This window comes from Artemia sp. Qi Xiang Cuo, chromosome 7 (assembly GCF_049724085.1).
Source record: "Artemia sp. Qi Xiang Cuo chromosome 7, ASM4972408v1, whole genome shotgun sequence".
NCBI classification, from domain to species: Eukaryota; Metazoa; Arthropoda; class Branchiopoda; order Anostraca; family Artemiidae; genus Artemia; species Artemia sp. Qi Xiang Cuo.
The window spans coordinates 58,038,375-58,052,618 of NC_142800.1; the positions used below are offsets into that span (position 1 = coordinate 58,038,375).

At 35.5% G+C, this 14,244-nt stretch overlaps 1 protein-coding gene across 1 annotated transcript in view; it reads left to right on the forward strand.

Annotated features, from left to right (window-relative positions):
* Window positions 1–12,795, forward strand: part of LOC148950495 (1-phosphatidylinositol 4,5-bisphosphate phosphodiesterase-like) — a 177,628-nt gene extending 164,833 nt beyond the window's left edge. The window contains exons 9-10 of the mRNA XM_089091881.1: window positions 11,178–11,435; window positions 12,751–12,795. Coding sequence (XP_088948007.1) covers window positions 11,178–11,435; window positions 12,751–12,795 — 303 coding nt within the window. The remainder of the gene's footprint in view (window positions 1–11,177; window positions 11,436–12,750) is intronic.
* The last annotated feature ends 1,449 nt before the right edge of the window (window positions 12,796–14,244 follow it).

The window sequence follows — 14,244 nt, forward strand, 5'->3', positions numbered from 1 at the left end:
GAAGTATTTGGCGAGGCAAGTATTCTGGCGGCTTCCGTAAAACATGGCCCAACCATTTCAAACGGCGTTCTTTAATAGTGAGCGCAACATCTCTCTGAATATTGCACATTCGACGTAGATCCGCGCTGGAGATACGGTCACGCAGCTGTATTCTGAGAATTCTTCGCAGACAGGTATACTCAAACACCTTCAGTGTATTCTCATGCTGTAGTTTTACCGACCATGTTTTGCATCCGTAAAGGAGAACGGTGCGGACTAGTGCCATGTAGATTCGAACTTTCGTTCGGACACTGACTTCGCGGCAATTCCATAAGGGTTTCCGAAGGGAGGCAAAGACTGTCTGCGCTTTCTGTATTCTCTGTTGGATATCAGCGTCGGAGGATCCGTCAATACATATTTGGGAGCCTAAGTATGTGAAACAGTTGACTTTTTCCAGTTGAACTTGATTGACAGTTAGTGTGAATGGTCCTGTGTCGTGGTTAATAGCCATGAATTTCGTTTTCTCTGTGCTGACTTTCAAGCCGATCAGGTCTGCCCAGGCCACCACGTTGTCAAGCATGTTTTGAGCTTCTACGAGTTCTGACAGGAGGCCAACATCATCCGCATAATCGAGGTCAGTCAGTGAGAGATTCTGTCCGATCTGAACTCCTGGATAGGACGACAGTGCATTTTCAAGCACCCAATCGACGCAATAATTGAACAGAGTCGGAGAGAGGATACACCCTTGTTTTACTCCGAACTCAACCAGGAATTCTTTAGTTTCTTCACCATAGACTCGAACTCGGCTCACTGACGCGTCATAGTATGCCTTCATCAGTTCAACAAACTTCAGCGGCATTCCGTCATTCTCTAGGATCTTCCAAAGTTTCTGGCGAGTGACAGAGTCGAAGGCGGCAATGAAGTCCAGGAACATCAAGATCAGGGGTAGATTGTACCTTTCAAACTGCTGGATAATGAGGCGAAAAACGAAGATATTATCAGTACAGCCTCTAACTGGCCGAAAGCCGTCTTGATTTTCTCGTGTTCTTTCCTCCCTTGCCCCTTTGAAGCGGTTCAAGAGTATAATCCCGAATATTTTGACCGCAATGTCTATAAGACTTATTCCGCGGTAATTTTTGCATTCGGTTTTATCTCCTTTCTTCTAGAATGGGAGAATGACTGATGTCCTCCAATCTTTTGAGAAAGAATTTGTCCTCCAAACTTCTTCGAGAATGCCATAGAGCTGTTTAGTAGTGACCTCAGGGTATTGTTTGTACACTTCCGGGGGGAGGTCGTCTTCACGTGGGGTGTTGTGGTTCTTCAGGGTCTTGATCGCTTTTAGTATTTTGGCTCTGGTCGGTGTATCCAGCTCGACGTCGTAGGGTTCTTTAGAAACGGCAGGTGGGAAAGCATCAGGGGCGGATGATGGGGATGGGTTTAGGAGCATCTGAAAGTGATCCTTCCATCTTGCTAAGCGCTCCTTCTGACAACTGATGATTTTTCCTGATCTGTCTTTGACTATTTCTGAGACAGCAGCTTTCTTACCAACGGACTCTTTCAGGATCTGGTAAAGCTTGCGGGTATCATGTGAGCGTGCTGCTTTCTCTAACGACACGGTAGCATCTTCCCACATTTGGCGGCGGTCCAGACGAACAGAGCGTTTTAACTGTCTGCGCAGCTCTTTTGTTTCTTCTTTAGGGCTGCTCATCTTTTGTCTTCGCTCACCGACTATTGACAGGGTCCTAGCGGTAATCCAGTGCTGTCGTTTGATTTTTTCGCGGCCTAGGCTCTCATCGCCAGTCTCGGTCATAACGGTTTTAAAGGTATACCCACTCTTATCGGGGGGTGGGGTTTAATAAGAACTGAGGGCGTCAAAACGGTTAGTCAGTTCCAAAGTGAGGGCCTGCCGAAATTCTTTGTCTTGGAGCTTACCGATGTCGAATCCGGCCTTGGGTTTGTTTTTCCTCCGAGTTGCAAGACGTAGCAAAATTTTTGCAGCAACAATCCTGTGGTCAGACCCAGACTACGAGCCTGTGTCCGCGCCGTTGTAAGAGCGAGAGTCCTGTACGGAGCTTCTCCAGCGCTGGCGTACGAGACTGAAGTCTATTTGAGCCTTAGTGACACCGTCATTTGAATGCCAAGTTAAAAGGTGGCTAGGTTTGTGCTGAAATATGGTATTGGTGACAACAAGGTGGTTCATCAAGGCGTAGTTTAACAACCTTCACCCATTCTCGCATCTGTGACCTTGTCCAAATTTTCCCAGGACTTGTCTTGTGGTTTGGTCAGAGGGACCAACTCTTGCGTTGAAGTCTCCAGCAACAATCAAGTAATCACGTGCGGCAACAGAAGAAGACAGCTGCTGTAGCTCGCCGTAGAAATCATCCTTGGTCGTATCAGCAGCGTCACGGGTGGGAGCATAGGTAGAAATTATCGACACATTTGCGGGGTTTCCTTTTAGTCTGATTCTGGCAAGTGTGCAGGAGACTGGTTCCCATTCTAGGAGAGCATTTCTGGTTCTTTGGTTTATGATGAAACCAACTCCGTGGAGTCCCGAATTATCCTCTACTCCGGAGTAGAAAAAATAGAATTGACGTAGCGTTTCAGGAGCTGTAATAACTATGGAGCCATAACCTGAAATTCTGGTCTCGGATATGCAAAGTATGTCTATGTTGTACTTCTCCATCTCATGGACAAGAAAAATTTGCGTGGCTTCTTCTTTGACGGATCTTACATTCCAGCATCCCACATTTATGCTAGATTTTGCCTGTTTAATGACTGTAGTGGGTTTTCCTAGATTTATGGCATGAAAAGGATTTTTCGACTTCGCCGCCATATTCGAAGTCGCGTCGCCTGCCGGGAACGCCGTAGTATGGTTTGCTTGTTTACTTCTCGACACCCGCGCCAATACAGGGACCACGTCGCTTGCCGGGGACGCCGTAGCCGTTACAACTTTTCTTCTAGGTCTCAGATCCATCGATGTTTCTTGGGAATAGAGTTGACCGCAAGGTCCCCAGTCTTGCGGGTCACCCGGAGGGCGTTGGCCACCAAATCGCTCGGCGTGGAGCTCAGTGGTGTTTACACCCTTCCACCGCTTTGAGATGCGCTGACGGATTTCCTCTGCTGCCCAGGGACGGAAGATCGAGCCTCATTGCCTGTAACTACCATCACTGCCATGGAGGTATACAAGCTTAGCTTGACCTTTAATTCCCACCTGGAATAAAGTTCCACTTTAATTCTAAATTTTCTCAATGAAGTGAAGAAAAGTTCAAGTTCTTTTCTGAATTTTCTCAATGAAAAAGTAATTACTTACGGATCAATTCTTTTTTTTCCGAGAAAATAAAAAGGTTCTACTTCAGTTCTTATTTTCCCAAAGACATAAAAAATTTAAATTTCTGTTCTAAACTTTTCTGTCGAAGATAGAAAAAGTTATACTTTAGTTGTGAATATTTTCCCTGAAGATAAAAAGTTCCACTTTAATTAGTTGTGTTCTAAATTTTACCGAAGAAGATAGAAAATGTTATACTATGATTGTGAATATTCACAATGAAGATAAGGAGCTCCGCTATAATTCTAAATTTTCTCAACGAAGTGAAGAAAAGCTCAAGTTCTCTTCTGAATTTCCTCAATGAAAAATAAATAAGTTAAAGATCAATTCTAATTTTTTCCAACGAAAATAAAAAGTTTCCATTTCAGTTCTGATTTTTCTCAAACAGATGAAAAATTTAAAGCTCTGTTCCAAATTTTTCGTAGAAGATAAAAAAAAGTTATAACTTGATTGTGAATATTCGCAATGAAGTTAAGGAGCTCCACTTTAATTCTAAATTTTCTCAAAGAAGTGCAAACACGTTCAAGTTCTCTTCTGAATTTTCTCAGTGGAAAGAAATTAGTTACTGATCAATTCTAATTTTGTCCGAGAAATAAAAATGTTCCACTCCAGTTCTGAATTTTCCCAAAGACACAAAAAACATTTACGGCTCTGTTCTAAATTTTTTTCCATAGAAGATAGGAAAAGTTATACTATGATTGTGAATATTTTCCATGAAGATAAAATGTTCCACTTCAATTCTAAATTTTCTGAACGATGTGAAGAAAATTTTTATTTCTCTTCTGAATTTTCTCTATGAAGAAGACATAAGTTACAGATAAATTCTATTTTTTCCAGAGAAAATAAAAAGGTTCCACTTCAGTTCAGATTTTTTTTTCAAAGAGATGAAAAAATTTAAAGTTATGTTCCAAATTTTTCGTAGAAGATAGAAAAAGTTACACTTTGATTGTAAATATTTCGCCATAAGGATAAGGAGCTCTACTTTAATTCTAAATTTTCTCAATGAAGTGCAAAAAGTTCAAGTTCTCTTCTGAATCTTCTCAATAAATTGAAATTAGTTATAGATCAATTCAAATTTTTTCAAAGAAATAAAAAGGTTCCACCTCAGTTCTGATTTTTCCCAAGACATAAAAAAATTTAAAGCTCTGTTCTAATTTTTTTTCAGTAGAAGATAGGAAAAGTTCCAGAGAAAATAAAAAAGTTCCAAATAGAATTGATCTGTAATTTATTTCTTTTTTATAGAGAAAATTCAGAAGAGAACTTGAACTTTTCTTTACTTCGTTGAGAAAATTTAGAATTAAAGTGGAACTCCTTATCTTCATTACGAATATTCGAAATCAAGGTATATCTTTTATCTATCTTCTGCGAGAAATTTGGAGCAGAACCTTAAATTTTTTCATCTTTTTGAGAAAAACCTGAACTAAAGTGGAACCCTTTTATTTTCTCTGGAAAAAATAGAATTGATCTGTAACTTTTTTCTTTATCATCAAGAAAATTCAGAAGAGAACTTAAACTTTTCTTCACATCGTTGAAAAAATTTATAATTAAAGTGGAACTTTTTATCTTCATGGAAAATATTCACAATCATAGTATAACTTTTCCTATCTTCTACGGAAAAAATTTAGAACAGAGCTTTAAGTTTTTTTATGTCATTGGGAAAAACCAGAACTGAAGTGGAACCTTTTTATTTCTTGGAAAAAATTAGAATTGATCTGTAACTAATTTCTTTTCATTGAGAAAATTCAGAAGAGAACTTGAACATTTTTGCATTTCATTGAGAAAATTTAGAATTAAAGTGGAGCTCTTTATCTTTATTATGAATATTCACAATCAAGGTATAACTTTTTTCTATCTTCTACGAAAAATTTGGAACAGAACTTTAAATTTTTCATCTCTCTGAGAAAAATCAGAACTAAAGTGGAACCTTTTTATTTTCTTTGGAAACAAAATTAGAATTGATCTGTAACTTTTTTCTTTTTTCACTGACATAATTCCGAAGAGAAATTGAACTTTTCTTCACTTCGTTGAAAAAATTTAGAATTAAAGTGGAGCTCCTTATATGCATTGTGAATATTCACAATCATAGTATAACTTTTTCTATCTTGTACGGTAAAATTTAGAACAGAACTAATTAAAGTTGAACTTCTTAACTTCATGGAAAATATTTACAACTAAGGTATAACTTTTTCTATCTTCGACGGAAAAATTTAGAACAGAAATTTAAATTTTTTATGTCTTTGGGAAATTAAGGACTGAAGTGGAACCTTTTTATTTTTTTGGAAAAAATTAGAATTGATCTGTAACTAATTTTTTTTTTCATTGATAAAATTCAGAAGAGAACATGAACTATTTTTCATTCCATTGATAAAATTGAGAATTAAAGTGAAACTTCTTATCTTCATAGAAAATATTCACAACTATGGTATAACTTTTTCTATCTTCTACGGAAAAATTTATAACAGAACTTTAAATGTTTTTTATGTCTTTGGGAAATTTAGAACTGAATTGGAAGCTTTTTCATTCTCTTTGGAGAAATTCAAATTGAACTGTAACTTCATTGGTAAAATTCAAAATTGAGCTAACATTTTCTCTTCTTTAAGAAAATTCAGAAGAGTACATGGACATTTTTGCACTTCTTTGAGAAAATTTAGAATTAAAGTGGAGCTCCTTATCTTCATTGTGAATATTCACAATCAAGGTACAACTTTTTTCTTTCTTCTATGAAAAATTTGGAACAGAACTTAAAATTTTTCATCTCTTTGAGAAAAATCAGAACTGAAGTGGAACCATTTTATTTTCTTTGGAAAAAAAATTAGAATTGATCTGTAACTTATTTCTTTTTCATTGAGAAAATTTGGTGTTGGGATATACATAAAGTTGAAAAGTAATGATTGACTCCTCCGACATGCTGGATCTGAAAGTGTAATTCCAGAGAAATTCTTTAACCTTTTGGGGTTAACTTATCTTTTAGGGATGACCCTTTAGGGTTCTCCATTTCAGAGAAATTCTTTAACCTTTTAGGGTTAACTTACCTTTTTAGGGATGACCATTTAGGGTTCTCCAACATCCTGAACCTGAAAGTGTGATCCCTGACATGCTGAATCTGAAAGTATAATTTTCATGGCGATTTACTATTCTAAAGAACAAAGACTGGTAAGGCTTAAGATATTTATTGCTTAAACATATTAAAAAGATTTTGAAAAACACACGTTTACGTAAAAACAATACTTAAAGTTCACTGTTAAACATCCACAGGCGAGGATCCAATGATATAGAATACTTTTTACCATGTCTTATGCACTTATCATGATCAGGTATGGCCCTAGGTAACCACTGCGCGAAGAACCTAACCTCCTCTTTAGGATGGTGCTAAGCACATTCAAATTTAGCTTAAATTTAAATTTAGCTAGACACTTAAATTCTTCTAAATTGAAAAGTGGAATCCCGTGGTCACAGTTGCAAATAAAAACTGTATCTGTAGGTACAATGCCGTTTACAAATAGTGCTTCAACCCCGAAAAAGCTGTAAATTACACTGACTTTTTCCTGAACATTTTACAGTTCTTGACCACTTTTATTATATGGTATAATCACTCGATCGTAGAATCCCAGTGTGTTTATACGGCATAATGTAGTGCTCGAGAAGCTTTTATCATAGTCAAACAAGTTATAGTTCACCATCCAATGATAACAGTCAATTTCTTCGTGTTCCATTGACAATTATAAAAATGCACATTCAAATATAAGACCACAGGATGATTTTTTCAAACCAATAAATTCTGTGTCATATAGTCCTATCATTCTGGAGGCTATTAAAGTAATACTTGAGCAGAGAAATACTTCATCAAACTCTTATATCTTTGCTCAAGGTTAGAAAGACTTATGACTAGGGGGAGGAGTCCTAAAACCCTCTGAATTCATTGTTTGGGAGAATCATAAAACCCATAGAATTATTGTGGGGAGGAGTCATAAAACTCTCGGCGTCTATTGCATGCAAATGAAACATGGAAATTGTTACGTAACTCCTAATTTCCAGAACTTCAAACTATGTATGAATGATGAAAATTGTTACGTAACTTAGCTTGTAAAATATTACATGTTTTTTAATATCATATATCTCCAGCTTTTTAATATATATTCTAAGCGTTTGTGGTGGTAGCATACTCTACCATAATGGAAATATAACAAAGTAATGTATAGTATGTTTTTAATGAAGTAATGACGTGTAGAATATTAATATAAAAATATGTTTCATACATTATTATACATTATTAACTTTATTGAACAACTTTAGACAATCTGAATCAGCATCATAAGATAATTCATTGTTTTTTCTCATGATAGTGCCCTCTGTAGAGATATCCATCTTGCTTTGTCTCTTCTTTATATCTTTCTTTTCTGCTCTATCGTACCTCCTTTTGTGAGAGTTTTCCTGTGCTCCTGATCTTCCTTGAAATGGAGAGGATGTCCATTGTCTGTATTGTTTCTTGTGATAATTGTCACTCTCTTCCAGTGCAGAAACTGATGAGCCTACCTTTTTTCTCACCATTTCATCAGAGATGAAATTTCACGTAGATTATCCTCTTCTATTTCATTCCCAATGATTTCTAAATTTGCTGCATTACTCTCATACGAATTACTGAAGTCATGATAATGGCCATTACAAATAGCACACTCACAATAAAAAGATATTTCTAACTTTACACTTTGATCCATGTTATAATCTGCTATGTTGTTGTTTGATGTAACTTTACTTCTCAAATGATACATCCGTGTCGTGTCAATAATCAGCCATAGAGTACCACAGGGAAAACCGTATCGTGTCCGTGAGGAAGCATAGCGTTTGATTGTTAAAGTGGCTAGCATATTTCATGTCTTTTTGAGAAAAAGTTGGTGGGGGTAACCTAAAAGGCAATGTTATTTTTCCATGGATAGCTAAAAGCCAAAAAATAACACTTTTAGAGGAACATTCACAGATGAAATGGTACCCACAAATGGGTTTATAGATGCTTAATTAGAGGTCTGGCTAAATCGTAATGGGTAAGGACAGCTGAAAATGTTCATTTCTAGCAAAAAATATAGTTTATTCTAAACAAATGGTACCCCCAAATGAGTTTATAGATCCTTAATTTACAGGTCTGCCTATCTCGTAATGGCTAAGGAAAGCTAAAAATGTTTATTTTTAGCAAAAAATATAGTTTATTCTAAACAAATGATCCCACAAATTGGTTTATAGATACTTAGTTTAGAGGTCTGACTATCTCGTAATGGCTAAGTACAGCTAACAATGTTTATTTCTAGCTAAACATATAGTTTATTCTAAATAAATGGTACGCAAAAATGGGTTTATAGATACTTAATTAGCAAGTCTGGCTATCTCGTAATGGCTAAGGACAACTAAAAATGTTTAGTTCAAGAAAAAAATATAGTTTGTTCTAAACAAATGGTACCCACAAATGAGTTTATATATCCTTAATTTACACATCTGGCTATCTCGTAATGGGTAAGGACAGGTAAAATGTTTATTTCTAGCAAAAAATATAGTTTATTCTAAACAAATGATACCCACAGCTGGGTTTATAGATACTCAGGACAGCTAAAAATATTTATTTCTAGCAAAAAAACAAAGTTCATTCTAAACAAATGATACTCACAAATGGGTTTATAGATGCTTAGTTTAGAAGTTTGGCTATATCGTAATGGCTAAGGACAGCTAAAAATGTTTATTTCTATAAAAAATTATAGTTTATTCTAAACAAATGATAGCAACAAATGGGTTTATAGATACTTAATTTACAGGTCTGGCTAGTAGGAAGGGGGTCACCATTTCTGAGGGGAGTTTACATTATTGCCAGATAAGAGTTTCATGGTTATGTTATGTTTGCTGGTTTGATGTTATGTTATGTTTTGTTACTGGTTATGTTTTGTTGATGGTTATGTGGTTTGATGTTATATTGATGTTATGTTTTGTTGATGGTTATGTCGTTATGTTATGTTTATGTTGTTTCATGGTTATGTTTTGTTGATGGTTATGTGGTTTGATGTCTCATAGATGTTTTTATGCCTATTGAATCCGAATGGAAGTTTACAACATTGCCAGATAAGAGTCTTATGGTTATGATATGTTTGTTGGTTATGTGGTTTGATGTTATTTCATGGTTATGTTTGTTGATGGTTATGCGGTTTGATGTTTCATAGATATTTTCATGCCTATTGAATACAGACAGAAGTTTACATCATTGCCAGATAAGAGTTTCATGGTTATGTTATGTTTGTTGGTTATGATGTTTCTTGGTTCTGTTATGTTTGTTGGTCAAGTTGTTTGATGTTTCTATACCTATTGAATACAGACATAAGTTTACATCATTGCCAGATAAGAGCGTGTCTAACCGGACAGGATCATTGATACCTCTTTCTAAGTCAATGGATTTAGGTAAGGTTTCTCTTACATTGCAATTCAAACTTGAGATTTTGTTTATAATGAACACGCTTTGTGATTAAAGTAACATATCTTTTCACGACACAATGAAACAAACAACGATTACTATGGATATAGAAGTGTTAGCTATATGAATTTATAATGTGAGTCAGGTTTGGTAAATTTTCTTTGATTTATCCAAATTAAATCATTTTTTTGTAGTCCCCCACCCCAATATATTCAAATACTGGGAATACCCCCAAACCCCCCAGAAAAAAACCTTTATACTTTGTTTCAAAATATACTCTTTTTTCCATGTAACCCCCTCCCTCCTCCCATTCGATAACAATTAATTCTTTCAACAAAAGTTATTCTTTTACTCGAAAAAGGTGACTTTTTCCCCCGTGCATTGAAAGCACTAAACTATTAAATTTAACGTGTCTCTTGCGATCCGAACAAACACATCTGTTATTATCAAAAGCAGAAGGAACTGTCTTGATGCCAATTAATATGTCATATTGTGTTGTTCTATTTTCAAATTACTTTGATGATGTGATATAGCGGCTTTAGTTAAATCTCTGCGTAAAATAGTTATGTAAAAAATCGTGTTATATTTAAAATAGATGCAGAGCTGGGAGGCGAGAAGATTTTTCTATATGGTAAAAACAGGAATATTATGTATCGCTCCATCCCCCTTTAGAGTCACATGCAAGCCTAGGCAACAGACTAATTATTGTCTAGAATTTTTCCTTTGAGTACGCAATTTTTAATAAGAAATTTGCATACTTTGGGTACTTTTTTTCCTGTTGAAATGGTTTAGGTTGAGGGAAAGTGAGACCTATTTTTCAGTTTATTTTCGGGATATTAAAGTTTGATTTATTTTTCTAGTGCATTAAAAACATTTCTAGCTTTACTATTGTCTATTATAGGGTGGATAAAATATTCCCTTTTTCATCATACTCGAGTTATTAGTTGATGCTATACCATAATTCCTAGGTGGAGGGGTTCTATCCAGAACCTAGACGATACCTTAAGTGAGTTTTATAGTAAAACTCTTGCTTCTTGCTTTCTATCCAAAACAAAATTCTAGTTTTGCTTTCCGGGAAAGGAGGGAGGGAAAAATTTTTCTATTCTTTAGATAAATAATAGTATTTTTTAAAAGCTTAAAATATAAAAAAGTTAAGCAAGAGAGGGATGATTTCTGACAATGATAAAGAAGGGTGTGTTTTAAACACACTTGTATAAAACATTTATAGGTATATTATAGTAAAAATGCGATCTATGATATTCACCACCCCAAACTTTTCAATCTTACTATGGTTAAGAAAGTTCCTTTTAGGGCAAAAGAGATGCGCATCGAATTTCGAAATCGGGCGTTTTTTTCATATGTATCGGACCCCTCCATTAAGGTGGGTAGAGTTATTCCATGAAAAACTAAACTTTCTTTCTTTACAAGGAAAATTATGAGAAATGTCCCACACCAGGCAAGAGGACGAAAACAACTGTTAAAACACCTGTGAGGGTATCATTTGTCCAGTACGGCCGTTGGCCAAGACCTTCAGCTCAGTGTACCCCGCATATACATGGCTGTGATATTACTACTCCGCCCACCTCCTATCAAGCGTTGCCGGGGCTTTCAAGACCAACGGCCTCCATACAAGGCGAGAAAGATGTGCCCCCTACTGCCCTCAACATGGAAGCTTTAAATCTAAATGTAAGTTTTAAATTTTATTTTCGTTAATGATTTTTCTCCCAAGTCAATTTGAAGGACAGAGATTATACCTTTTATCATTTACAAATATGGATTCTAATTTGTGTAATATTCTTGACAAGTTGCGTTATAAAGGCTTCGATAAAAGATGCGAGACTTAACGGTCCCATATTATCATATGCTCTAGAAAATCTTGAAAATAACAGACTTGCATTAACGAATGTAATTCTAGGATCTAAGAAGGTTGGCTCAAACACACTGAAAAAAACCTACTTTCAGGAGATGATCTGAAGGAATTAGACTACCCCTTTCAAACCAAGCAAAGACCCCGTTTTTTTTTCCAAAGCAGATAAAGAGTATTGATATGAAATTTTTGGGGGTTGTTTAGACAAAATCAAAATCTACTTTGTCTAGTTTAGATTGTAAATATCTTATATCACTAATGCATATAGGGTGGCTATTAAATTGCAAATTTCAGGATATATAGAGTGGAGGACAGTGAATTAACCAAACGGTACTATGTATGCCTAGATAGTGATATTGCTACTACTACTAACCTTGTTTTTAAGCACTTGCTTTAAACAATTACAAATAACAATCCAATTTTAAAAATAGGGTGATTTAGACACTTTGAAAATAAGATATTTATTATATAGGCTACATCGGATTCACACATACTACCTTCTCATCCATTTGAAGAAACAAGTCACGAAATGATCCAAATTCATCCACAAATGTAGTTTCGTGACAATCAGTCGCTGCGTTACTTCCAGATACGAAAGAACTTTTATCCCCTTCATTACAGAAAAAATAAATAAAATGTCTCAATAGTTTCTTTTTTCCCCTCTTTTTTGTTTATTAGATGATGGTACTGCCCAGGTTCTTGCAATCATTTGCTTTCCCCCCCCCCCTTTCTTGACCAGTTTTTATTGTTTTTAACTCTTTTATTGATTTACTGTAGTTGAATTATTGATAATTTCTTAGTATCCCTTTTTATTTAAATGCATTCATGTCTCGCTCTAAGTTTACTTTGACCAGTTCTTACCAGTTTTTAATGCATTTATGTCTCGCTCTAAGTTTAGTTTGACCAGTTTTTATCTTTTTAATTTTTTAATTGACTTTTTACAGTTTTAAATATTGACTTTTAAATGATTGTTCATTATGGTTTTCTCTATTTCGTTGTTGTTGTTTGCTTTTTTAGTGTAACCATTTATATTGTCGATTCCAAAGTCCGAATTCAGCCCTTTGTGGGCTTGTGATAGCAATTTTTTTGAAATAAATATCTTATCTTATATCTAAATATCTTATCTTATATCAGATCACTGAAATACCAGATATCGACGAACAAGATCTCGAACGATAAGGTAAATTCTTACGTTATGGCGATGGTAGTGTTAATTTAGACGATATACCTTCTGACATTGACAATTTATTGAATAATTATTTAGATGTAGACGCTAGTACACTTGAACAAGGCAATTCAGTTAGTTCAGAGGGTGATTTACCATGGTTATGTCCGAATACATTGCAAATTTTAGATAATTTTACCAAAGAGTATAATGAGAACCCTTTCCCCACTGATTTAATGAATATAGTCCCTATTTGATCAAGTTTAATTGAAAATGAAATGGCTTCGAGGGATTCTAGTACAAGGACCAGCCCTATTGTTGAACAAAGCGGGGGAGGGGTTTAGATAGTGATATACAAGAGGTAGAGGGTTTAGCTAATGATATACAAGGGGGAGGGGGTAATGATACACAATTCTCGTAGCTACCGGAATTTCAACAAACAAATTCGATATTGAATACAACAGTCATTTTTATTGCAAAATTTGGGGATCCGTTTAATACACTTATGGGGGGAATGGGGTTATAACCAACCCCATTTATATCGTTCATGAATATTTAAAACAATTTCGTGCACTTTTAGAAAACCAGATTCAGGTGTGGGGAGGTCGGGACTCCATTAAGGCCTCAATTGTTTTAAAAATATTTTATCTAAATGAGAGTCATAGTGAGGTGTATGATCATTATGTACAACCGAGATGTTGATGTTCCACTCTCATTTGGAAAATTACAAGACAGTATTTATGCATTGGATTGACAATTTTATCACTCATCTCGAAAATTATAATGAGAATGGTAGTGGTTCCGTAGTTTTATTTATTGAAAATCTAAGTGTAAATATATGTAAATTTAAAAAAGATTTTATTCTAAGGGGTGGGGTGAGGGATAAGGATATAGTTTTAAAGTAATGTCCCAGTTTAGAAGAAGGCCAGGGTGTCTAATGAATCTGTTTCGGAACAGGCCAACGAGGTTTTAATTACGCTTTCCTCATGACAGCTTTCGAACCTCTGAAAGATGAAGCTTCAAAGAAAAATTTGAACCACTGAGCCGTGCATGTGAAATAGGGGTCTGATTTGCCACAGTAGATTTCTCTTGTTTAGCGGGAAAATTTCCGGTAACACTCAGAGCAATAGACATTTTTGAACAGGCCGACATCCATTTAAATATCGGTGTTACTGTGCTCCAATACGAAACAGAATTTCAAAAGGGTATACTTTCCAATAGAAAGGGTGTAATATTCCCAGTAAGGGCCCTGTCGATTGAATCGGTGAAACACTGGGTTTGGTTGTTGTACAAACCGCCTAGAAAACCCAATTCAACTGGCCATTTAAATCCTATTCCGGATATGAGTAGAGTTCGGGGAAGGGCTCAGATGAGGGGTGTGTGTTATTACTGTCCAACATACCTGTCTGGATTTTATAGTGATTTAAAGTTACAAAATCATATGAAGCATTGCAGACGTCACG